This window comes from Podarcis erhardii (assembly GCF_964252035.2).
Source record: "Podarcis erhardii genome assembly, chromosome: 1".
NCBI lineage: Eukaryota > Metazoa > Chordata > Lepidosauria > Squamata > Lacertidae > Podarcis > Podarcis erhardii.
This window is the reverse complement of record NC_138497.1, coordinates 92980562-93007590: the sequence shown is the minus strand read 5'-3', so window position 1 is coordinate 93007590 and position 27029 is coordinate 92980562. Positions and strand designations below refer to the sequence as shown.

The 27029-nt window shown below is 41.3% G+C and overlaps 1 protein-coding gene across 3 annotated transcripts in view; it reads left to right on the top strand.

Annotated features, from left to right (window-relative positions):
- The first annotated feature begins 475 nt into the window (after positions 1 to 475).
- The window catches only part of HSPBAP1 (HSPB1 associated protein 1), a 51173-nt gene continuing 24619 nt past the window's right edge, over positions 476 to 27029 (top strand). Inside the window, exons 1-4 of one of the 3 annotated variants that reach the window (XM_081872528.1) lie at positions 476 to 742; positions 4781 to 4934; positions 15374 to 15559; positions 23709 to 23893. In XM_081872528.1, the coding sequence (XP_081728654.1) occupies positions 15421 to 15559; positions 23709 to 23893 (324 nt within the window). In that variant the 5' untranslated portion in view covers positions 476 to 742; positions 4781 to 4934; positions 15374 to 15420. Of the gene's footprint in view, positions 743 to 4780; positions 4935 to 13322; positions 13416 to 15373; positions 15560 to 23708; positions 23894 to 27029 lie in introns of those variants that run through there. The other 2 variants (XM_081872526.1, XM_081872527.1) reach the window with 2 other exon arrangements.

The window sequence follows — 27029 nt, the reverse complement described above, 5'->3', positions numbered from 1 at the left end:
TTTTTTAAAAATAAAGCATTTAAAGATTTGTATTGCTGACGCTAATGCAGTCCATCGTCCTCATATTCTGAGAAGGAATATGTCGTTGGTCGTCAAGACAGCCTTGCAGAGTAACCCGCCTCGCTGCCTACTCCTTGTAGTAGTTGCGAGGAGTAAAAATTAACACCCCCCCCCCAGTAGGTATAGCTCCAGATTCTTCAGGGTTTGTCCACCTATACGTGCCCATAGCTTGACCTCTCCCGCCCTTAGATTGCACAGCTCTTTAGGGAAGAGGATCCGCGCTGGTTCACACGTGTCTGCACGTGATTTGATTACCACATCCCTGATGAGCAGCAGCTGAATACGTGAACGCATTCCACCAAGCGTTGCGCAAGCGGGAGGGGAAGAGTTTCCTATTTGGGGATATCGGTAAACACCAGTGCGCTCTGCCCAGGCTAACTCGTGACTGTTGGACGCAGCTTTGTGGTTACGTGGAAAGCAGTCGCGCGTCCCCCGAAGAAAAGCAAGGGCAGCAGCTGCCGTCCCACGCTTTGCAAGGCAAAACACAAACAAAAGCCACGTGATTCTGCGCCTGATCTCCCACGTGATCTCGGGGAGGGCTGGTGGTGGTGACGGCGAAACGTCGAGCCGTTGAGGGAGAAAGAGGAGGGGACCGGGGCGGTTTCTCTTTTGGAATAGGAAAGGCGAGAGAGGGAAACGATGGCAACGAGAGCAGATGCTCTGGTGGTCTCTTCGCTGCCCGGTAGGTTGCTCCTTTCTGTGCCAATATCTGTCCAGGTATCCCCGCCCGCCGAAGTATCGGATCTCACCTGCACAGGCTCTCATGTCTTGGCTTCTCAATTTACGTGGGACAGACATCAGGTTAACATGCCCTTTGGTGAACCAGCTTCAGCTTCGTTAAATACAATATAAGCCTTCCCGACTGCAGCGCCTACAACCCCGAGTTGAAGCCGGTGGTGACCAAGTCGTGTTGAACAACGTAGACGTTGTGCATATTGGCTGGTGAATGTTCAGCCTGCCCATATTAACCGAGCAATGTATGAAATGCCCTGCTAATCGATTAATGGTTGCCCAGCCTTAGTTGGAGACTGTACACATTGACTGGGCTATATGCAAAATTGCCTACTGGACACACTCTCCATGCAGTTTAGAAAATGTACACTAAGGCCGGCTTTATTCTGTGTTCATCTTGCGTTCACCACAGCAAAACATACACAAACAAAAGTATAAATCCACTCTTCTCTTCACTAACTTGCTGATCAGCTAAGTGTAAGAAAAGCAGTGCTTTGAGAGGCTTTGATTCAGATATTACTTTAGATCTTGCATTCTTCCTTCGAAAACTGGTACAACTGTCAAGCTGATCGTCACATTTAAAAAACAGAATGTTGACTGGCCATGAATATCCACCTCCATTCCAATGTCACAGCCTTCCAGGAAATGCATTGTGTTGTATTTTACATTTTTCCTGTGCTCCTCCACCCCTTGAAAAATGGTTTGGATTTGAGCGTTCGTAACCAAAGTGTGGAATGATGTCCGAAGTATATGCATTTCATGCTGATAATTCTTGTGTTCAGCTGTATTGCATTATATTTTGTATTTTGCCTCTTACTTTGAATATAGATAGGAGAACTGAGCTGGTATCTAACCTTAATATGTATAATTGTGTCCTGAATATGCACATCAAACTTAATTCTGATATTTCAAAGTTTAGAGAAGTTTCATTACAAGTCAGCAATCAAATGGAATGCTCAAATGGGCTAAACCAAAGGTATTTCTTTGCCACGACACATAGCTATCTATTTGATTGTAAACTGGGATGCCTGGAATATAAAAACTGCAGGAATAAGAATAACTCATTGCCTCCCCCAGAATTGCCCTTTTCTGAATGCATGTTTCCCACAATGCTTTAAGTGAATACTCCTAGCAGCAGAGAGCAGCATACTAAGGAGTAACCTTTGGCCTGTGGTCTATGTGCGCACAGTAGAGGAGGATACTGAACACAAAGCTTCCAGAAAGGACAACTCTAGTGAAACTAGTTCTCACTTGCCCAGTTATTTTCCTTGCCCATGTTTGCTTTAGGAGATCTTATCATAAGAACATAAAACAAGACTGCTGGATCAGGCCAGTGTTCCATCTAGTCCCATATCCTGGTGTCTCAGTGGCCAGCTAGATGCCCGTGAGAAGCCTGCAAGGTGGACAAGAGCAAAACAGCACTCTGCCCACCTGTGATTCCCAGCAGCTGGTAGTCAGAGGCATAATTTCTTGGGTTTCAAAGTGTCTGTGGGTATGTGCAGGAAGTTTATTCTTGGAGAAAACCCTCACTGAGCCCAATCCATACCCATGTATATTGGTTGCAAGGGGAAGGATTTGCAGCAAAAATAAATTCATTATGATGTCATCTGTTGGTAAAGGCAAAAGAGAAAGCGGCTAGCCTTGCAGCAGTTAAGTGCATACAGTGGTACCTCGGGTTACAAAAGCTTCGGGTTGCAAGCACTTCAGGTTACAAACTCCGCTAACCCGGAAGTAGTACCTTGGGTTGCAAACTTTGCCCCAGGATGAGAACAGAAATCGTGTGGTTCCATTAGCGAAAGCGCGCCTTAGGTTAAGAACAGTTTCGGGTTAAGAACGGACATCCAGAAAGAATTAAGTTCGTAACCCGAGGTACCACTGTACTGATGCTGAATTTGATCATGCACATGAAGGTGCAAAAAAATAGTTCAAGTTGATGCTGATGATGCTTGAAGAACTGGCCTGTTGCCTGCATAACTCAATTTACTTCTTGCTTTTTTAATGCTGTTTTAGTTCTTCCTTCTTCCTGCTCACATGTATGTGCATGTGGAAGCAAGTCCCCATGTGGGCAATTAAACTTACTCACATTTTTACTTTTTAAATAGATGTGGTTGCTTAGTTTTATTTCTGTTTAGGTTCTCCTTCTTGCACACATGCATGTTGATGTGGAAGCAAGTTCCCCTGAGGTTAATGAATCATGCTCATATTTTTACTTTATATATTATGTTTATATCCTCTTTTGTTTCCATGGAAATCAACACGGTGTGTGTAGGGTTCCCAGGTGGTCTGTCATCCCGACCCAGCCTAGCTTAGCTTCAACAAGATAGGTGCATCATCTGCCTTCAGACACTGGCAACAGTCTGATCCTATGATGAGTTCAGTATGCTTAAGTCAATTGAATCCAACTCTGCATAAGAACCTTCCACAAGTTTGTCTAGAATTGCAGCATTAGATGCAGACTTCACTAAATATTTCTCCTTTTTTTTTGTAGTTATGGCAGTTGTGACCCCCCCTCCCCATTCAGATCCCAATGTGATTTTATGAGAAGTTCTCCTACGATTTCCTTATTTTTATAATTTTTCTTTTCTAGTGGTTTATATCCAAACTATCTTTTAAGTGAATGGGGAAATCTGTTCATCTCATTATGTTGTATCACCAATAGCCTACTAGTTTATGAGCGGTGTTCATAATTGATAAATACAGTACTATCTTACACCTTCCAAGTAGTATATTCATCTCTTTGAGGTTCTAATATAGTGGCACCTCAGGTTACAGACACTTCAGGTTACATACATACTCCGCTAACCCAGAAATAGTACCTTGGATTAAGAACTTTGCTTCAGGATGAGAACAGAAATTGCGGCGTGGCAGCAGAGGGAGGCTCCATTAGCTTAAGTGGTGCTTCAGGTTAAGAACAGTTTCAGGTTAAGAACGGACAACCGGAATGAATTAAGTTCTTAACCCGAGGTAGCACTGTACTGCACATTTACTAGGGAAAAGACCCCACTAAATACAGTAAGACTTGCCTGTGAGTAAACATGCATCAGGTTGAACTGTGAAGTGACTGCTCCCTGACTGGTTAGAGAACTTTTGACTTCATATTCATTAAGGGGAACTTGTTCATAATGCTCACATGGTACAATGCCCAGCTTATTTAGTCCCATCAACTGGGCAATGTTTAGGTAATTTTTGGATCGGATCAGTAAATAATCTGAAGCTGATTATTCACACTCCCCCTGTGTTCATATTGATGAAAATACAAACACTGGTAAGTTTCCTGTGCCTGTCCCTTACCTAGTAAATAAGAAAGTAGGAAAATGAAGAATGTAAATATAAGCATGAATCACGTATTCAGTCATTTGGACTAAGCCATCTTATTTTCAATATGTTGTTGTTGTTTAGTCGTTTAGTCATGTCCGACTCTTCGTGACCCCATGGACCAGAGCACGCCAGGCACTTCTGTCTTCCACTGCCTCCTGCAGTTTGGTCAGACTCATGTTTGTAGCTTCTTTTTTTGTAGATTTTCAATATAATCAGCTTTAAATCTCTTCCGACAGAATTAAGAGTTTAGGATAGATGTTAAATATTATTCATTTGTATTTTCCATTAATCAAATTGTAATTGAAATAACTAATTGCAATTACAGTATTTTAATTACTTTGTTTCCTAGCACTGTGGCCTGCATACAGATGTGACTCTAGTGATGTGACCTTTCTTCCCCAGTTAATTTAGCATAGCACAGCATTCCATGTGAATTTGCAGGCTATAGAGCTGTCTAAATTAGTTAATGTGGAGGAATGGCGCATTGTTGATAAACTGTTGGAAGCCAAATTAGCTTTATCTTGCAGCAAGCTGATAGCATTATTTTACTCATGGGACTAATACATCTCTAAATATGCTAATTTCACTCTTACTTCTGTTGGGTGGTATTTTTAGCATTCTCATCGTTGACATTATAATATTAATGGAAGGAGATCTCTGCTTGCTTTAGCTTGCCTCGCAGTGCAGCCCCAGAGATGTGTATCACTAGAGAAGGAAATATATATCTACACAAGAAAAGGACTGATTTGTCACCTACAAGGCCTGCAGATAATCTAAAGCCTGCACTCAAGACAAACCCCATTATGAAAAGTTATGTTAAAAAGGTAGGCCTGCCATTATGGGCAAGCATTTCTGAAGCACAATGGTAGCCATGGGAGAATGTGTTTAAGATAACATTGGAATTTATCTGCTGCATTAATATCTTATGCCAATGTATATTTTTATTCTATGCACATTTACTTGGAAGTAAGCTCCATCAAGTTCAGTGGGGCATACTGCTAGTATGTTGTATATTGCACAGTTAGATTATTTCCTCCTTAGACCAAGGCACTCTTGTCACAGAGTGCTTTGGAAGCATAAACATTAATACTAAATAGGGGCACATCCATTTTCATTACATGCAGAGAGCTTATGTCACTCCAAGGTGTTGCTGACTGTGTTGCCTGGAATTGAACTGGAGTCCCTAGATGGCCACAGGCTTCCTGTTCCTGATGTTGGCAAGAAGGGGGAGGGGAACCTGCAGTCCTATGGAAAGTGTGCAACTAATTTAATTAGGTGCACCTAACTTTGTAATATTACAGGATACATGTATCTCCTGTGTAATCTCCTATGCATTTGAAATACTGCCTTTTTACGTTGATTGAATTGCAGTGTGGCTGTGTTAGCAAGTCATAGTAAACCATAGTTTAGTGTGAGCTAAACAGATGTGAGCTTCAGGGAGCCTTGGGTGAGCACATTGTCCTTGACTCTTCTCAGACAGCTAAGATTAGGAATTCATAAGCTTTCATTTCTGTTTTTTATTAACTACAATGTTCTGTGTCCTCCAGACTTGGAACTGTAGTTACCGTATTTTTCGCTCTATAACACGCACCTGACCATAACACGCACATAGTTTTTAGAGGAGGAAAACAAGAAAAAAATATTCTAAATGAAACAGTGGATATATGATTTTTGTGGTTCATGCTGTGGTCACAGACATGTGATCTGACGGTGAGTTTGGGGTAGCCCAATGCAAAAATGCTGAGGATCCATGTGGATCCATGCTTTGTAACCACGTTTTTGCGCCATTGCGACCCCATGAAACAGTGGGTGCGTGTGTGTTTTGGTGCAGGCTGTAGCCATGGATATGCTATGTGATCTGATGGTGAATTTGGGGTGACCTAGTGCAAAAATCCTGAGGATCCATGTGGATCCGTGCTTTGTAACCACGTTTTAAGTGGGGAGGGAAGGAAAAGAACTCAAGGGACAAGGAGCTCGCGTGGGGGGTGTGGAGAAGGATGCTGCTGATAATGCAGGAGAGGCTCCTCTCCAGCTTTGCTCCTTTAGAACAAGCAGGCTCTGCGTCTCTCCCTCCTCCCCGGCAAGGAAACCATGATAGTAACCACTCTGAGACAAATCAAGAAAAATTGCGACCAACACTCTCCCCCAACAAGCGCAGTGAGGTCAAAACACACACACACGCAGAGAGGGAACTGGCCCTAAAGTCGCAGGGCGCTGGGGGAGTGAACGGGAAGCAAGAGAAGGAGAAGGAGCCCTCACACACACAGAGACACACAGAGTGTCAATTCTAAAGTCGGAGGGACAGCGCAGGGAGAGTGACGGGAAGCAGGAGGAGGAGAAGGAGCCCTCTCTCACACACACACAGACACAGAGTGTCAATTCTAAAGTCGGAGGGACAGCGCAGGGAGAGTGAAGGGAAGCAGGAGGAGGAGAAGGAGCCCTCTCTCTCACACACACACACAGACACAGAGTGTCAATTCTAAAGTCGGAGGGAGAGTGCAGGGGCGCAGGGAGAGCGAAGGGGAAGCAGGAGGAGGAGAACTATAGCTCAAGCACACACACACACAGCCCCTACAGTGGCTAATCCAAAATCGGACAGCAAAAAACTGCAGGCAGGGACAGAGAGTACGGGTTTTTTTAAAAGCAGCCAACCCCGCTCTGCTTCTCTCCCTCCTCCCGGCTAGGCTGGCTGAAAAGCTTCGCTGCTACTTAGCAGCTCTGTGGGGAGGAGAGAGGAACATAGAGGACGGGTTTTTTTAAAGCAGCCAAGCCCGCTCTGCTTCTCTCCCTCCTCCCGGCTCGGCTCGCTGACAGGAGCCGCTTACACCTGCTTTGCTGTTTCAAAGCAAGCCACGGACTGCTCACAACTGCAGCAGATTCCCCCGCCATCTGTAGGCATTCGCTCCATAACACGCACAGACATTTCCCCTTACTTTCTAGGAGGAAAAATCTGCGTGTTATGGAGCGAAATTTACGGTAGGTAATCTTAACTTTATTTAGTTTGACTGAACCAGCTTTAGTAACAGCAGTTTGAAGCAAGCTTGTTTCAAACGTTAATGATAATCAGAGCGTACAGTTCTGGTTGCCTCACCAGCAAAAGGATGCTGTATAGCTGGAAATGGTTTGGAAAAGGGCAACTAAACTGATCGAGGGGAAAGATAAAGTACAAGTGGGAGAGAGTGCTGTTGTGCCCAGTCTTGCTTTCAGGCTTCCCATAGTTGTTTGGTTAGCCACTGTGAGAACAGTGTACCTCAGGTACCTCGGGTTACATACGCTTCAGGTTACAGACTCCACTAACCCAAAAATAGTACTTCAGGTTAAGAACTTTGCTTCAGGATGAGAATAGAAATCGCATGGCGGTGGCGCAGCAGCAGGAGGCCCCATTAGCTAAAGTGGTGCTTCAGGTTAAGAACAGTTTCAGGTTAAGAACGGATCTCCAGAACGAATTAAGTACGTAACCAGAGGTACCACTGTACTAGACTAGATTGGCCACTGGGCTGATCCAGCAGGCTCTTACATTTGCCTGCCTAGACAAGCCACAGTTAAGCAAACTTCTTTGTCTCCTTCTGGCTACAAGGGACTAGGAAAGGGGAGCACCTGAGCCCGAGACTTGCTGTGACTCATTTCTACTTGTTCGCATTCCACTAAACTATGGCTTAGTTTTTGCATGGCATGCAATCATAGCCCGTGACTTCCTGCTACAATTGTTCCTACTAGAATGCCATCTGACACTTTCCATATGCAGAGCTCTGCTGAGAGATGTTTTAATAAAAACTAAGCAAATTTGCCACAAGCAATTTAGAAAACAATAATTTAGAAGGCTTCTGATCACATGGAGTTAATTGAAGAAACTGGAACCTCTCAATATTTATACTGACATTTCTTGGATCAATAAAAATGTGATCTAGCCTCCTTGCCACATTTCTAATGCATATAGAGGTTCCACTTCTTTTCCTGACAGTCTGTGCTTTTATATAGCGTTTATGACCCAACATATATAACTGCTGTTTATTGATTTAAAACATTTTATCCCATTCTTCGGCCTGAAAAAATCTCAGAGCAGCTTATGAAGATTAAAAACAAGATAGTCCCTGCCCTCAGGCTTACAATCTACAAAACACACACAAAAGAAAAGGGGATTGGGAAGGAGGTGTTGTGCGGCTCAGCAACCTTTGACACAAGCTCTTTACAAAATTCAGCAGGTCATGGAGCTGCATCTAAGCACAGTAGGAGGACTGCTGATTGCTTACTTTCTGGTGTTCTTAGCAGTGTTGTTGTTGTTGTTGTTGTTTAGTCGTTTAGTCGTGTCCGACTCTTCTTGACCCCATGGACCAGAGCACGCCAGGCACTTCTGTCTTCCACTGCCTCCCGCAGTTTGGTCAAACTCATGCTGGTAGCTTCAAGAACACTGTCCAACCACCTCGTCCTCTGTCGTCCCCTTCTCCTTCTGCCCTCCATCTTTCCCAACATCAGGGTCTTTTCCAGGGAGTCTTCTCTTCTCATGAGGTGGCCAAAGTATTGGAGCCTCAGCTTCAGGATCTGTCTGTCCTTCCAGTGAGCACTCAGGGCTGATTTCCTTCAGAATGGAGAGGTTTGATCTTCTTGCAGTCCATGGGACTCTCAAGAGTCTCCTCCAGCACCATAATTCAAAAGCATCAATTCTTCGGCGATCAGCCTTCTTTATGGTGTTCTTAGCAGTAACAGTTGGTAAATGACATTAGAACCAAGCACGATGGAGGGTCTTGACAAACAGGAATTTATTAGGGGCATTTTTTTTCTTGAGTGGAGAAGAGATGATTCAGTAAAATACTCCTGCTGAATATCTGCAGCTGTTTAAAATACAAAGGTTCTGCTCAGGAAAAAGATGGATTCCCTAACAGCACAATCATCTTATTCAGAGGTAAGTTCTATTGAGTTCAATAATGTTTATTCCCAAGTAAGTGTTCGTTGAAGTTCACTGTTGAATTTATCTTTTAAAGCAGTGGTGGGCATGCCAGATTTGGCCCATGAGTCCGTTTTCTCTAAACATTGCCCACCTCCCTCACACCTGACACTCTGTGATATAGAGGGTGGGGAGGTAGAGACTGGGCTCTCAGTTCCATAGGAGAAGGAGCAAGGGTGGAATGGGAAGCAAGAGAACTTGGTGTCAGTGAGGCAAACAATTATATATCTGGGAAGTTCCCTATTCATATGAGGATTTGTTTTGAGAATTACCTTCGCATTTGTCGTTGATTTATATGTAACACCAAACAGTAGTTTGCTGCTATATGAAAGAACCCTTAGCTCACACACTCCTTGCCCCTAGTATGCTCTGATTTTTCCTTTCATTTCAAAACAGTGCTATTGCATCCAAAACAGGCAAACCATAGTTTTCCCTACAAACCAGAATTGCTAATATCTTTCAAGCTATGTTCTGCACTCCTAGGTTGTGAGCATACTATGCTTTGCCCAGTTTAGATATAATGAAAAAGTAGGGTTTTTTAAAAAATACATTTTTTGAATTATCTCCACATAAGCTCTAGAACAGGGAACATTTGGTCATTCAGATTCCATCTTCCATCAGCCCCAGACAGTCAGGGATGATGAGAGATGTAGTCCAGCAACATTTGCAGGGCCACAGGTTTGCCACCCGTGCTTTAGAGAGGCTAGAGTTTTAAACTCACTGATGCATCTTTCTGAAATATTTTGAATCTTTATTTTATTTTAAAATTTTGGTTGGCTATAGATGACATGCAAATTATGCTAACTATATGCAGCCAAAATGTGAAATTGAGTTTGGGCTCTGTGAAAATTAATAAATAAGTGCCCAGTTAAACAGAATTTACAGAAATGAGATCTCACCAGAGCCACTAAAAATAGTCTTCCAACACTACTAGAAGTACCCTGTCTATTAACTGGAAAATTGCATTTCCTCATAATCCTGTCAGTGACTTTATCTTCTTTTTGATTTTTACACAAAAGGGGCTTCATTTTTTAAAACTCAGTTGTTCCCCCAGCCCACCCCAATGCCCCAAGATGTTAGGCTGATACATTATTATGTGCTTGTTAGAGTAACAGCTGGATATATAGCTTACTCTAAAAATAAAGTGTTATTTTAGTGAATCTGGTTCTTTCTTTGGAAAATTATTCTAAAACCTCTCAATTAAACCCCATATTTAATCAGCAGGGTATGTTGGCAGAAGACAACTGCTGACATGTAATGAATTCTTCTAATTTGCTAAATTATTCTAAATAATTGACAGTACATTTAACTTCTTAACAACATGGAGTTCACTTTTCTGCAGAAACCCTGTGGTGCTATATTCTTTATTTCCCCCAGTTCTGCAGAATTCTCAGCGATTAATTGAAAAGTTTGAACAGTTTTCAGTCAGGGTTTTGTTTTTTCCCTACTTTGAAAATATTTAAAATGGTTTTCAAAACATGATGTATATTTTCTGAAGACAGTGTGAGACCCTGAAGAGGGTGGAATCTTGCATGCAAAAAAATTGCACATCAAAGTGCTTGTTAGTTCTGGTGCAGGAAGGCTTGCCATTTACATGGTTGGAACTGGTCAAAGCGTGTTGGAAGCCACTTGACATAGCTTTCCATGTGGTGCAGTAGAACTGCATTTGCGATAGAACTGGTTCTGCATGTGCATTGCTGCATGTGTAATTTGGATCTTTGTTTCCTTGGGACAGTTGTGGCATTCTTTAGTGAGACAGGCTACCAACAACAATGGTAAGGCCCACCATTATATACTGGTCTTAGAAACCATATGGATTTGTTCATGGTATAGTAGTCAGATTCACCTTCAGTTGTTGACAGCATCTTGTAGATGTAGCTGATGTTTTAGTTAGCAGGTGGCTATCTCAAATGATAATAACAATTAAGAACGGATGAATGGAAGGGCTTGTTCCTTTTGTGGGGGATGCTGGGATCTAGCAAAAGTTCCCCACAGAAGGTAGAGAGCAGGAAATTGATTTTTACCAAGTACCCCTGAACCCCACAGTGCCAGAGAGTTCTCCAACCTCCCAGAGCAGCTTTTGAGGCAGCAGAGGGAAGATGGAGTTGGCAAAAGTTGCCTTTCCAGCACAGGTGGAACTCAGCTGAGCCCAAGTCTCAAATATCATCCAATCCAATTACTCTGAACAACATAAAACATCTCTACCCTATATTTTCATTCTCTGGAATAGTAAAGTTTAAGTCAATCTTGAGAACTTCATATGAGATAGCTATAGGTAATTCCAGACAAAATGAACATTTTGTCTTTATTATTCCCTGAGACGGCATCATTTGATGCTTCTCAAAAGGAAGCACTGCTCACAGGACACTTCAGCTTCCTAGAAGGTAACTCATTAGCTCAGTCTCATGGAAATCTCAGGCCCAGTTTTTTAATTTATAGCTAGTTGGGGGTCTGAAAATATAATGAAAAGTCGATTTACCCAACACAAAGCAATCCTTGCCAAGGAAGTCCGGTCACAGCAGTACAGTTGAGGGCAGAGAGGGCTCTGTGCTTTTCTGGACGTAGGTGTGCAAGCAGAACTGGCTGCTCCAACCTGGCTCCAGGTAAGTAAGAGCATGTGCAGACTTCCATATCTTGTCTTTCTACATGTGATCAGACAGCAAGATGGTATCTTATGGGGAAGAAGAGTTTTAAAACAGCTTGGTATCATGTTTTTATTTTATTTTACAAATAACCACGTTATGTATTTAATTTTTAATCTTTAAATGTATATTTGATATTTTAAAAATTGTGAACTTTGCAAGGTGATTGACTTTTCTAATAAGCAAAAGGACAGCTGTGATTCTGTTTTCCTGGATGTTGGAAAATCGAAAAGATGAATAAGGCCCGCACAGCTGCCAGGTCATGAAAAGCTAGCTCTGTGCTTTATTGCACTAAAACAAATGCATGTTAGAAATGTAATTAACGATAACAGTACAAGGGTGCAATGTATCAGCATGAGGATGTGGGACTTTGTAAAGAGGTTTAAGTCCTCACAACTTATTATATCCCACTACCATCTAGCATTAAAAAACAAACAAACCGTTGCCCTTAATCTCTAGCTGAGGGTCATCCCAAAGATAGGCTCAATACCAGCCAGTTAATCAATCCTGAAAGCCAGCTTGCCTGGACTTGCAACTGCGTCTGCAATCCTTGCTCACAGCTGGACACCCTGCTCCATCTGATATATTTTTTCTCTGTATTCAGCTTGTTGCTTGATAGATTTCCTTTTGCCAGGATAAGAAACAAGATATGGCAAGGAATACAGCTCCTGTGAGACCCCCACGTGCATTGGACTTGTAGCGTAGCAGAGGGTAAGGCCAAGGGCTAAGTTTCATTCGTGCCTCCTTGGTTTTAGAAATGTCACGCTGTCAAGTGGTCTGTTGCTCATGAAAGGAGGTTATAAAAATAAAAGCTGACCTATAGAACAGCTAAGTAAAAAGCATCCATGTTTAAAGAAATCCACTGCAAGTTGCATTCATATATGAGTGAACCACATATCCAGTGAAGGTCTTAGAATTTGGTTATTTGAGGACCAATCTACCTGTGATGTTAATCACATAGTTTGGATCTTGGATCCATGAATTTTCTTTCAGAAATAGCCACAAGGGGATCCTGGTGTAGATTAAGATTCTAGGATGGGAAATGGGTGGATTTAGCTGTCCCACCCCTCCTGCTGCAGTTCTGGTATGGCCTGTTGCCTTTGCAATTTGCATGGGGAGGAAGGCTCCAGTTGGAGGGAATGGGAGGTTTTCTCCCTTGCAGATTGTCAGCATGGATCCCCAGTGCACTTTGGGACTACAAGGGGGGCAAAGGGCTAATGCCATCCCACGTCCCACGTCCCTGCTCCCCATTTGTTGGCTGTTTCCAAAATACAATGTGTGAACTCAAGGCCAAACCATGTGTTTAACATGTAAAAAAGGTAAAGGTGAAGGGACCCCTGACCATTAGATCCAGTCGCAGACGACTCTGGGGTTGCGGCGCTCATCTTGCTTTATTGGCCGAGGGAGCCGGCGTACAGCTTCCAGGTCATGTGGCCAGCATGACTAAGCCACTTCTGGCAAACCTGAGCAGCGCACGGAAACACCATTTACCCTCCTGCCGGAGCGGTCCCTATTTATCTACTTGCACTTTGATGTGCTTTCAAACTCCTAGGTTGGCAGGAGCAGGGACCGAGCAACGGGAGCTCACCCCATCGCGGGGATTCGAACCACCGACCTTCTGATCGGCAAGCCCAAGTCTCAGTGGTTTAACCCACAGTGCCACCCGCCCAAATGATGCCAGTCCTTGGCTTTGATGATGATTCTCACCTTGCTCTGCTCAAGTAGATAGTTTTATCCAATTTTTATGCTCTTTGACAAGAACACTGACTGTTTTATGAACTTTTTCAACAGAAGGGGTGGGAGCTTTAATTCCCATGGACGTCTGTGAGAGCCTCCTTAGTGATTTCTTTGATGCTTGAATGGGTTTGTGCAGTAACTTTTATGTATTCCCAAGCTTCATAAGATTATGATAGATTCAGTAACAGATATACCAGGTAGTGATTTTTATAACTGTAATAGTGGTCTTTCCACAATCTTGGCATGCCCTTTTTAGACCTTGGAGGGGATTTCTTTGCTGTTTGCATTAGTACTAATTGGATACGGGGATTGTACAGGTAGGTAATGAATCTAAATAACTGGTTTTGCTAGGAAGTATATGGGGATGTAGTAGACCCATTATTATATATATACTGAATGAGCTATATTTCACCAGTATTTAGATACCTTGATTACCTACTTGTTTGTTTCTTAGCTCATTCAAAGTTCTGGTTTTAAACATCCAAAGATCTAAACAGTATCAGAACAGCATTTCAGAAGATCTCAGTTAAAACTCAGTTAAACTTGTTTGTTGTTGAGATCATCTATATAGAGATCTGGCGCTGGGTGTCCCCACCTCCTAAGGGGGATGCCTTTTGGAGACAGGGTCTTCCCAGTTATGGTGGCTCATCAGTGGAAATACCTTACACATGGTGGTCACTTTGCACCAAAATTGTTTACTTTTAGGTGTCGGGTAAAGAGTATTCTGTTTGCCTGCCGGGACATATGATGGGTTTTAAGTTGCTTTTTTATCTACCACTTGCTGAAACTTTGCTGCCCATTTTGTTACTTTGCTTCCTCTTAATTTGACATGGTCATTGTTGCTGGTTTTGAAAATGTTCCTGAACCACGTTGATTTGAAAAAAAATGAAAGACAGAACAGAAATATTTTACATTTCCAGGAATTTTTCCTGTGGGCCCTACAAGAGAAGGGAAAGAGAGATTACTTTACAGCATGTTTCTTCCTTGGTCCAATATTCAGAGCCGACTGTGATTGAAATAAGTTGTTATGTGAGATAGATAGATATATAACAGTGAACAACAACAAAAATCCATGCACATTTAAAAATTCCTTTTTATTAAATTCTTGTTGGGACATTAAATCAATGTTGTGATGTTTTTATGATCTCTAGATACAGTCTGCTTCTTTTATTCTGCGGGATCGTTACATTTGTTTATTGAAAAAAGCAGTTCCTTCCTCTTAACATGTCCCTTTAGGGAAGTTGTTGTAAACCTGCCGAGTTTATCCAAGGCTGCCAACATTTCAGGTTGACAGTTTCAGTGGGGCATATAAATCTCAGGGCTAAATTGAAATCTGGGATTAGCATAGTCCTTGGGTTAGCACACAACATTTTTTTTAAGGGGAGGGTTAGAACTAGATGATTTTTTGAAAGCTGCTTCATCAGTCTTGCATTACAAAGTATATTTAATTAAGTAGCTAAAACTGGATGCATCAGCACATTCTGCCATCACATTGACAACAACCTGTACTTATCCCCCCCTCCCATTTTTGAAAGGAATGTTTGCCTGCATTGGGTGTCCCCCTCCACTGCAACACATTTTAGGTTTATCACAAAATGTGTCCTTTGAACATTCCTTAATTAGGAGACTTGTGATGAATGTCAGACTAATTCTAAATTACTAGGGCTATGCAGCACATTAGGAAATCATAAATATTTACCAAGATATTTATATTCTGGATGTTAATGGGCTGCTTTAAATTCTCATTTAACATAAAAAATTATGGTGTCAGGACTGCAAAAAAATTTGATGAAACAAAATGTTTGAAGTGTGGAGGGGAGGGGGTAAGAATTCAGGTTTAATCAGGAGAGTCTAATAATTTATGGGTTTGGGACCATGAGATGACAGGTAACTGTTCTTATATGATTAATCATCTATCAAAATTTGCTCTTTTTTATTGTAGGTGGTGATGTCAAACCTTTTACACCAGAAGAAGCCAGAGAAATTGTGATGTCTCTCCAGAAACCTGCAGTTTTCTGCAACATGGCTTTTGATTGGCCAGCACTTCACTGGCATGCTATATATCTTGCTAAGCTATTGGCTGGAAAGAGAATGCGTTTTCGATTAGGAATGAAGGACACGGGCACAGGTAGGGGATGCTTAAATGCAATGTGCAGCCCTGTTCCACACTTCTCCTTACATTTATGTTTTTATTTTATTTTAAAACTTTTGTCCCACGTGTCTGTCTAGAACAAGATGACTCACAATCATAATAAAAATCCTAAACATGATAAAAAAAAACTCAGCATAACAAATAAAACATCATTAAACACTGAACAAACATAAAACCAACGGAACATGCAAAAATCAGCTGTTAAATATTTCCTGATAAAGATAAATAATTTTTGTTAATTATTTTTTTAAAAAGCATCTTAAGCACACATATCACCCCCAAATATTCTGGAATAAAATGGCCAAAATTGTCCCGAATGGATAGTAGAAAGTAGGCCTAGCATGCATTCCTAAGAAGAGTTTGACAGAATGAATGCCATTGTGTCTTGCTCTGACAATGTCCAAAACTTATGTCTGATAGTGGTAGCATTTAGGGCAAGGTCTTAAGCACACACAAGAATTCTTATGGGAGGAGCCATTCACAAAAGCAGAGGTGGGGAACTTGTGGCCCTCCGGGTGTCACTTCTATCCAGCTTCCATCAGCCTCAGCCAGCAGGGCATTCAATGGTCAGGAATGATGGGAATCATAGTCCATTGATATCCTATCAACCTACCCATGCTCTGGTCATGGGGCGGTAAACATTTTTTGGCTCTAAAAACCAGATCCATATGAGGATCGCCCTCGTGGGCCAAATTTGACGTCGTTCACATGTCATTTTTATGAAGCCACATGATGGACAGTTGGCTTGTTCTGCCCACCTGTCAAAATTCCTTCCACGGGTTTCCCAAGCTCCTGACTGCCAGCGCAACATGCACTGAATATTTTTGTGTGGTGATTTTGCATACATGAATATACTTTGGTATGTTTTGTGGTACAGCCGCAATGGCTTCAAAAGATGTCTTGTAGATGTTCCATAAAAACATGCTGTAGCTCAATTATGAATATAAATATACTGTACATAAAGGAGGGATGCCTTTTCTTGTTGGAACAAAACAAATTCCTTCCAGTAGCACCTTAAAGACCAACTAAGTCAGTTCTTGGTATGAGCTTTCGTGTGCATGCACACTTCTTCAGATACCTGAAGAAGTGTGCATGCACACGAAAGCTCATACCAAGAACTGACTTAGTTGGTCTTTAAGGTGCTACTGGAAGGAATTTGTTTTGTTTTGACTATGGCAGACCAACACGGCTACCTATCTGTTTTCTTGTTGGGATTGGCATGTTTTGGAGAGGTTTCTCCATAATAAGTGGAATCCTTATTAGGAAAGGATTTTGTCCCCCCTGAGCTAGAGTAACAGTGCTCCCCGCTTTGCCAGCACAGGCTGTTCAAGGATTTGAATGGTTATTAGGGCATAGACCCATGCGTGCACTAATTTATACATACAGGCATATCTGGACAAATTAAGGTGGTGGATTTGTGAGATCAGCACATCAGCACTACACTTTGCCAAGGGAAAGGAGTGGGAACTCTAGGGCTCAGACCCCTGGGCTATCCCCTAACAATGCACCTGTGTTGAGATTTGGGGAGGAAACAAATACCTGGTCAGAGCAGTCACCACACAAGGAGCAGGGTACCACGGCCCCTTTGCCAGAGTGTGTTGCAGCTTCTGTTATTGGGAACAACAGTGTTGCTGGTTGGCTATGGGGCAGCTGAGCCTGGCAGTCTCTGACCGCCAGGACTTCCTGCGGTTTGTTTGCTGGGGCTGAGCAGCCAAGAGGGCTTAAGCAGCTCAGTTGTGGTTAGAGGCAATGGATTATTGACTAGCTGGCCACTGTTCCCTTCCCAATACAATGCCGCTTATCAGTATTATAAATATTTTATGCGGCTTCATTGATGCAAAATCCTTTTAAATTCTTTGATTACTGATGTTGTGCAAAGTATTTATATATTTTTAAATGAAAATCGCCAAGAGTAATATACATTTCATCATTTGTCCTCTATTCACTGAGATCAATCAGAACTCCAGTAATAGAATACATATTAATGTCTCTCCTAAATATTGCAACAAATCTACCATCCCCACACCTTTGTGGCTGCCTTTGTGCTGCTACTGCTGGCAACTATAGGAAAGCAAAGGCATCAGAGATAGAACACCCAATTCCCAAAATATAGTCACTTGCTGTTTAGGAGGGACATGTTGCCTTTGGCACAAACTCCAGTGCTTTTTGAAGCAGATGAGAGTCATTTGTGAGCTTGACTCTCAGGTTACCTTGGGTGTCCTCACTGTTTGGAGACTTACCAAATGACTGCACCTGCTTTCATGCACATACCTCTGAGTGACTATCTAGACATTTTTGAAGTGTGAGTGAATGAGGGTGGGAAGAGAATGCTGCAAATGCCCAATCTTTATATCCTTTAGGCCTCTTTCTTAAAAACTGCAAATGGGCTGAGAGGTGAATAACAAGGAAAGCACCAGTGCCAGCCAATGGATTTGGTAATAATCACCTGATAACAACAGCATTCAGTCCATAGAGACAAACTCTACTCAGGAAGTGGTACTGAGGTCAAAGTCTTTCTGTACCTTTCCATCCCTAACTTGAAAAATCTCGTATTAAGGTGACACCCCACCACCACCACCACTTCTGTGTGTCTGGCATAATACTATTGTATGCTAAATAGGTCAGAGGTATCTTTGGGGAAACCCATTACATACCCACTAGAAAGATGTGTCTTTCTACAGCGAAGAAAAAGTAACCCTAGAAAAACATGTGACATATGTAATTGACGCAGTGTCTTTATGTCAGTTCTTGTGAAGGACATGACTGCCCCATTGGTTCCTTTCATTTCATTTTATTTTAGGTTAATGAGCTGATGTTTCCAAGATAGCTGCATTTTTCTGATTTAGTTATTCCATTATGATCGACTGACTGTACTGGTGATAGCTTTTAATTATTCACTAAGCGCCTAATGAATAATTTTGTATTTCTTGCTGAATCAAAAATAAATTAAATCGAAGTCTCTGCATTGGGGATAATGGAACCAGCTATACAGCCTTTTGCCTTTTCCATTAATAGTGAGGATTTTTCCAATAAACTATCCAAGTGAGAGATGTTTCTTGATTTTTTCCAAATATTTGCCTTGCTTATCTCAGAAAGAACCAGAGTTATATGAGAATATTGTCCTTGCCAAATTAATTCATGTATCTGAATGTCCTTCAGTAGTCATATATATCTTTGTGGGGTAATATCCCCTTAATCAGCTCATATTTTCACAAAGTGATGTGTCTTGCATTCATGGTTCTACATCGATAACAAGCAGTGAACTGTAGTAGAGGGGAGAAAATGAATGCAACTAATATAAAGGCTGATATCATACATAGCCCAGATCCATAACTTACAAATTTGGTGCAACACAGGAATAACCCCCAATCCTTTTGTGGGGGTTGTGGAGGTGAATCACATGAATGAGGCCTTTTCTCATAGGCCATTTCCCCCCACATAAAAGGTTATGTGTGTGGTAAGTTTCCCACTGCTGCCCTGTCTTATGTACCCTGTACACCCAGGGCATATATGAACCAAGCTAAAATGTAATGCCAGGGCAGGGAACCTGTGGTTCTACACATTATCATTTTGTATTAAATTTCTATTCTACTCTTCATCTGAGCAGTTTGCAGTAAAACACACACACACACACACACACACACACACAATAATGTAGTAACAAACAAAACCCATACCTTACCACACACAATTTAAAAGGTCACATAGATTGTTTAATTAGCCAACAGCCTGGGGGAAGAGGAATTTTTAACCTGGTGCCTAAATATATGTAGCATAGGTGCCAGGCGAGCCTCCCTGGGGAAAGCATTCCACAATGTTGTGGAATACAGCTTCCGTCATCCCCGCCCGTTAGCCATGCTTACTGTGGCTGATGGGAGCTGGAGCCTTACTTCACCGGGGGGGGGGGGTCACTAGTCCTCCATCACTTGTTTGCTAGAAACTGCATGTGCACAATTTTATTATTTAAGGTATAGTTATGATTTCTGAAGAAGGTCTTAGTACAGCACCAAGCCAATTTCTGTATTTCTGATCACCAGGTTTGTCTTACATTCTTAGCCAATAAACCTTACAGTGAACTGAAGGGGGGGGGGAGAGAAACTGATATCCAAGCTGGCCATATAGAAAACTACAACAATAAGTTTTGTTCTTTTGCCTGAAGGAAATTAGAACAAATGTATGAGCTTGTGATGGTAGCAATTCCCATGCAGTCAGAGCAATGAAGAATGAATGCCCTCGGAGCACTGACTTGCTTGTAAGAATGAAAGGCGTCCATATTTAAGCAGCTGTAGAAGAGTACTGGAATGAAGGCTAAATGATTGTTCTGTCATTGCCATTCATGCAGTCCTTTGCAATTTGCTTTCCTCAATAATAATGGTTTCGGTCCAGTATATAATTTCATATATTACGGTGGTTTTTTTGGTGCAAGGACAAGCTCTGATGAGAAATGAAGGTTTCTGATTAGCCACAGGAAATATGTGACACAGTGCAAGATAGAATACTGCAGCCTTTAGTCCCGTGTGGTATGATGAAAAATTGTGACTGAATTTGCCAGAAACAAGATGTAGAAATTGATTCCATACAAATGTAGGTTTTTTAATGTGCTGCCTAACTACCCTCTTCCCCATTCCCGGTGCATATAATATAATATAATATAATATAATATAATATAATATAATGCAAAGCTATATGGCTGAGGTGGCCCTCCAGATGTTGGACTACAGCTCTCATCATTGCTGATCATTGTCCATACTAGATGGCACTGATGGAAGTAAGGCTGCATTCACGTTAGTGGCTTGAATCATTGTGAGGTTGTAATCCTTCCCCTGCTTTTCCAAGTTGCTTTCTCATGCCACTGTTCTCATCAAGGCAGGGATAGGGATGTTTTTGCCCAATGGTTTCTTTCCTAAAGTTGGTGCAGCTTCCATCTGTGCATGCACCCTCATCTATGCATGCAAAGATGAACGGTTCACACTGCAACAGAATGGCAGTGCCTTTGAATCACATGGAAGGCAGTTGGCCTCAAATGAAACCAAAGAATATATGCTGCTAGTGGCAGCCCTTCATTTTGGTGTTTATGGTCCTACACACACACACACACACACACACACACAAACAGAGAGAGAGAGAGAGAGAGAGATTTCATAATATATTTTGGGCCCTCATTGAAAGTCAGCCGTGATGGTCGTCCTGTTTTCTTTTCCTGTTGAACAGCTTCTTTATCTTTCCAGTAAAGAATTCCTGCTTTGTGAATATACCTTTTGAAGAACTACCTTGAAATAATTGTTTTGGCACTCCAATGAAACTGTCTGTGTCACTAATAGCATTTTGAAAAGAAAGGCCATTCTTGTTTTCGTTCTGTTAACTGCCCTTATGTGCTCACAATTAAGGTATAACCTTTTGGAAAAAGACATGAAACCAGTAAATTCAGACTGGCTGGAAGAAAAGTGATAAAATAGCAAGCCAGTTGCAAGGGGTTATGCAGAGGTGTTTTTTTTTTAAAAAAAAAAACTTACCAGTTTCTAAATCACACTCTGCCTTTTGAGCTTCAGAGGGAATAGAAATAGTAACATTCCAAACGTATTAGGGCAATACCATTTATTAGGCCAACCGAAATGTCACAAAATAGCATGTCACCTTTTGAGTCCTCCAGAATGCTTCATCAAGCTAGATGGTAAACAGAGCAAGGGGGAAGGAAACAAGTTAGCTGTGGATGAAGCCATGGAGCCCGAATCTGGTCACAAGATGGCAAGTGGGAGGAGCTAGCAGATACTCACTCATACATGCATATGTACAAAATGGTATTTGTATGCTGCCTTCCTACAGTTCAAACCATGCTCAAGGCGGCTTACAACATGAAAAAATACATATCTGCGAGACTGGAGCGAATGAAGAACATGGGCTATTTTCAACGTGGACGAACATTCAGTTAGGCAGTAGTCAATGTTTTCTCCTCTAGGCAAAAAGGCAAGGCTGTCTGCCTGCCTCTCTATTTATGTACTCCACGAGTATTCAAATCCCCACATGCTGAAATGTTGACATGATTGACAGTGTACAAGCCCAGCACTGTTCAAATCCTGACACCTTAAACAGCTCCATTTGCAAGCTTAACAATATGTTGCTGATCACTGCTGTAGGGAAAAGAAATATTTCTCAGAAAGATGAGTTAGTCGCTACTAGTTGAAGCTGAGTCCCAGATCATATGTTTAAAAATCCGCCCCACAAAATAGACCCACACAGGAGAAGTAATATATGAACTGGGGCTTCTCTGCTAACACCAGAAGCCTCTTTCTTTCTTTTTTTAAAATAATATTTATTAAGGTTTTAAAGGTTACAAAAAGAAAAAGAAAACACACCAAGTTAAACACAGACTTGTAACAAACAGAAAAATAGAAAAATAGATACCATTAAACCGAAAACAAAAAGAAAAAACAAAAAAAAATACAACGAACCTTCCCATAGCTTATCTTTCATTTGCTTGTTTCCTTGACCTCCTTGCACCTCCCTTTTTTGTATTCTAGTTCGGTTAGCTATTTCAACAAATCCTTTCCATCCTTCCCAATTTTTATCCTAATACAATGTAACTTTACCTTCCCTCCTTTCATCCATTAACAATCTATTTTTACTTAATCCTTTATAATACTTCTGCTAAGGCCACATAACTTCATTCCAGCTTCCTTCTAACATTCCTTAATTTTACAGTGTTTCTGTAAATAGACTTTAAATTTCTTCCAATCTTCTTCCACCAACTCTTCTCCCTGGTCTCGGATTCTACCAGTCATTTCCGCCAATTCCATGTAGTCCATCACCTTCATCTGCCATTCTTCCCGGGTGGGTAGGTCTTGTGTCTTCCAGTACTTTGCAATAAGAAATCTTGCTGCTGTTGTAGCATACATAAAGAAAGTTCTATCCTTCTTTGGCACCAATTGGCCGACCATGCCCAGGAGAAAGGCCTCTGGTTTCTTCAGAAAAGTATATTTAAATACCTTTTTCATTTCATTATAGATCATTTCCCAGAAAGTCTTAATCTTTGGGCATGTCCACCAAAGGTGAAAGAATGTACCTTCAGTCTCTTTACATTTCCAACATTTATTATCAGGCAGATGACAGATTTTTGCAAGCTTGACTGGTGTCATGTACCACCTGTATATCATTTTCATTATATTCTCTCTTAAGGCATTACATGCCGTAAACTTCATACCTGTGGTCCATAACTGTTCCCAGTCAGCCATCATAATGTTATGTCCAACATCTTGTGCCCATTTAATCATAGCTGATTTCACCGTTTCATCCTGAGTGTTCCATTTCAACAGCAAGTTGTACATTCTTGACAAGTTCTTACTTTTGGGATCTAACAGTTCTATTTCCAATTTAGATTTTTCCACCTGGAAGCCAATTCTTTTGTCCAGATTATATGCCTCCATTATTTGATAATGAGCCAATCTCGCACTCTATTTTTTAGTTTTTCGAAACTCTGTAGTTTTACTCTATCTCCCAGTTTGCTTGAAATGGAAAACTATGGTTAATTACAAGCTTCTGTAATACACAAAGGGAGGACAGAAGGGGCTGCATGTGTGGGGGAAAGGTGCATTCATTTCTCATTTCACTGAGCCAGGATTTGATGTTCTAAACTCTCCCAGAGTCTTCTGAAAATTGGAATATTTAAAAAAGCACAATGCTTCTGGATTGCTAGCCTTACATATTTTAAGATTGGGGGCTGTGGACCTTAGCATGGATCAGGACCCCTGTTCCTTAAAGCAGTTGTGTGTTTACATGTCCTAAGACATTTTCCCCTGAGAAGCTACTTTTTCAGAAAGGGAAACCTAGGAAGCTGAGGCCTCTAGATACACGAACCCTTCTAGTTATACAAACAACAGAGTAAAATTCAGAGTGACCATCAATCCTAAGGAATTAGTCATAGAGTTTGTCATTTGTGCTGCATTTCATCTGAGACATTAAAGCTGCTGTAATTTCATTTGTGGCTTTATATTGCATTTAACCAGCAGTCTGAGCTGAGACACAAAAGTTATTGTTTTATCTACTAAACTGCCTCGCTCCATATCTATTCTTTATTATTGGCATTGTGTTCAGTGTGCATGTAATGCTGTCTCTGCTTATATTGCTTTAGCTCCTCTGTTTGAAACGGAATGCAGTTACGTGGAAGCTACACTTGAAGAGTTTCTGGCCTGGAGTGGGAAACAGCCATCGCGCTCCTGTGGACCATTCAGTGGTTATGAGTTGTGTAAATACTGGACTTACGCTGACTATAAATATATTGCTAGGCTATTTGAAGACAAGCCAGAAAATTTCCAGGTGCGTTATTAACCTCTTCTTGTCCTTCTCATGTCGAAACTATACAGAAACACCTAGGGAATCTTCTGGTTCTTACACAGCCAGTAACTAGTGTAGCATACTGTAATTTTTATTTTATTTATCATGTTTTTAGCCTGCTTTTCCTTCAAGGAGCTCAAGATAGTGTAGGTAAAGGTAAAGGACCCCTGGATGGTTACGTCCAGTCAAAGACGACTACGAGGTTGCAGTGCTCATCTCGCTTTCAGGCTGAGGGAGCTGGTATTTGTCCACAGATAGCTTTCTGGGTCATGTGGCCAGCATGACTAAACCACTTCAGACACAACGGAACACCATGATGGAAACACCATTTACCTTCCCACTTCAGCAGTACCTATTTATCTACTTGCACTGGTGTGCTTTCAAACTCCTAGGTTGACAGGAGCTGAGACACCCCATCACAGGGATTCCAACCCCCGACCTTCTGATCGGCAAGCCCAAGAGGCTCAGTGGTTTAGAGAACAGCGCCGCTTGTGTCCCACAGCGCCACCTGTGTGTTTTTCCTTCAAGGAGCTCAAGATAGTGTATATTGTTGTTACTGCTCAGCCTTCATTTGGCTCCTGTGAAGGTTTTGCTAAGAGGTAATCACAAGGCCAAAATCTCCAAGTGAGCATCATTATTAAGTGGGAATTTGAATCTGGTTCTTTCTGGTCTAAGTAGGACACTCCAACCCCTACACCACGCTTGCTGTGAATTGGGAAGTCTGTGTTTCAAATCTCACCACCATGACCTCACTAGATGGCCTCCAAGCTGCTATTTTTCTCATGCTTAATCTCCCTCAGCAGCGAATAAGGATAATACTGCTTGACCTGCCTTATGGGGTTGCTGTAAAATTGTATGTGAAGCTCTTTGAAAGGTCAAAAACACAGTATAAAAGCTAAGTATCATTACAGTTTATGGAGAGATGAATTATCAAGTTTTTTAATAATAATAAAGAAATATAGTTACAGATTTGCCTGACAAAATATTCAGGGTTGGGGTGCCATTGACTTGTTTGTATCACTATGTGTTTTTGGTCTTCATTGACTGTATGCATAAGTAAGAGTTTGATGCGGGGTGGGGGTGGGATATTCACAAATATACACATAGGTGCGCTTAGGGTTGTATCCAACATTGCAGTTCTGCTCACACCACAGACTTCTCCTTGTGCAATGGAACTTTCCTCTCCTCCCTCCTGCAACCCCCTGCACAAAAAAGTCTGTGGTGGAACAGAAACCTCAATGTGCCCAGGGATATTGGATTGAATTCTGTTCATGGGTGCCCGTTGCCTCTCCCTGGTTTAAGCAATCATGCATTCTTTTGAAGGCTTGAATAGGCCTATGATGAGGCCAAAAGCTCATTCAGTCATGGCATGAAGCCCCATTTAAAAGTCCAGACCAGATACCAAGAAAGACTTCTTAGCCATGGATGGATGGGTTTTCTTATAAGTTCCCATCTGTATCTGCTGTTTATTTTAGGTTTTATTTAGATAGTTTTCTAAGGTGATTTGAAGGGTACAAGAAGGCCATCTACCCTTTTTTTTATTTATAGTGATTAATAGGGCCATTTAGAAGTTGTTTGAAATTTAGATTGTGCTGTTTATCATTTACAGTTGTGTGACTTAAGGTAATGATTCCATTATTTTAATGTATGAGCAGTATCTCACATCATCCAGGATTTTTTTTGTTCACTTGATATTACATTATAGAATTTTGAGATATAAATCATAGGCAAGATATATACATGAAGCTTAAATAGAAATAAGTCCTCTTAAAGTGACATATGGGTATATTAGCTCTATTGTAAGCAGCAAGAAAAATAAATGTAATTCAGAAGGTAATGTGCCATCTGTTATGGTTGGGATACTTATAAAATGCATTTCTTTTAGCTGTGGATCTTTTTACTGTAAAAGAAAGAGCAGCCCATTGTGCCAAGATTTCAGTACTTAGCAATTTCTTTTCAGTTCATTGGATAAAAACTATTTTTCCCATAATCATGTCAGGTATTTACTGAGACTGCAGCATTTTTTAAAAAAAGAACCCTCTTTTAAAAATCTAATATTGATTAAGCTCGCTCTCTTTCTTCTTAAGTTGTGGCAGAATTCAGAAAGTATTTAGGTGTGAGATTAAAGTATAGGAGTGGTTATTACCCTTAACTTTATCACTGAAATACTTGTATTGGATTTTAAATTTTATGACTGTGGAAAGCTTAGAGCACAACTTTTTCCTTTGCTTTTTCCTTCTTGAAGCTTCTGACAAATGTTTGTATTAGGCTTTAGTATTTCTTTCTGTAAATCAAGTAACCCCCCCTACTGTTTTTCGTTCATCTGGAACCTTATCATTCACCTTGACGATTCCCAAGGATTGAATCTCAGAAAAAGATGTGCTATCTTCTAGGGAGTTAGGGTTTACTGAATGTTTCTAGTATGCAAAAGCTTGGACTACTATTCATTTATTTCAAGATTTCTAAGCCACCTTTCAAAATGTAACATTTTCCCAAAATGGCATATGGTCACCAAATTTTGAAATTGCATCTGTGTTCAACAACCGTGGTGAGGCACTAGATCTGGCCACATCCTTATTTCACCTACCCCACACTGGCTAACTTTAACAGGCGTGCAGGACCTAGTGCAACCAATCCCCTTGGGAGCTCTCTGACAGTGGCGATCAGCTGTCAATAGGCCTTGCTTGCCAAGAAACAATCAGGAGTGCACTTGAAGCTCCCAGTCTTACCACGTCTTTACTTGGCTCATGCCTGATGCCACACATCGTGTTGTTTGCCTCATGGGCCAAATTAGCCCACAACTCAGAGGTTACTCACTTCTCATCTAACATATTAAAAATAAGAGAACAGCACACACAAAAATCCCACTAAAGCCATCTTACAAAATAGTTGTTTAAACTAACCCAAGCTCTTTAACTAAAGGTAGATCAAAATTGTTTAGGCAGGAAAAGAGCCAGATCTATCTCTTGGGGAAGTGAGTTCTACAAACATGAAGCCAGAATCAGAATTAAAAATGTCCTTAACAGATTGGAGGACTGGGCTAAAACTAGCAAAATGAATTTCAATAGGGACAAATGTAAGGCTCTACACATGTTGGACTAGATGACCCATGGATTCC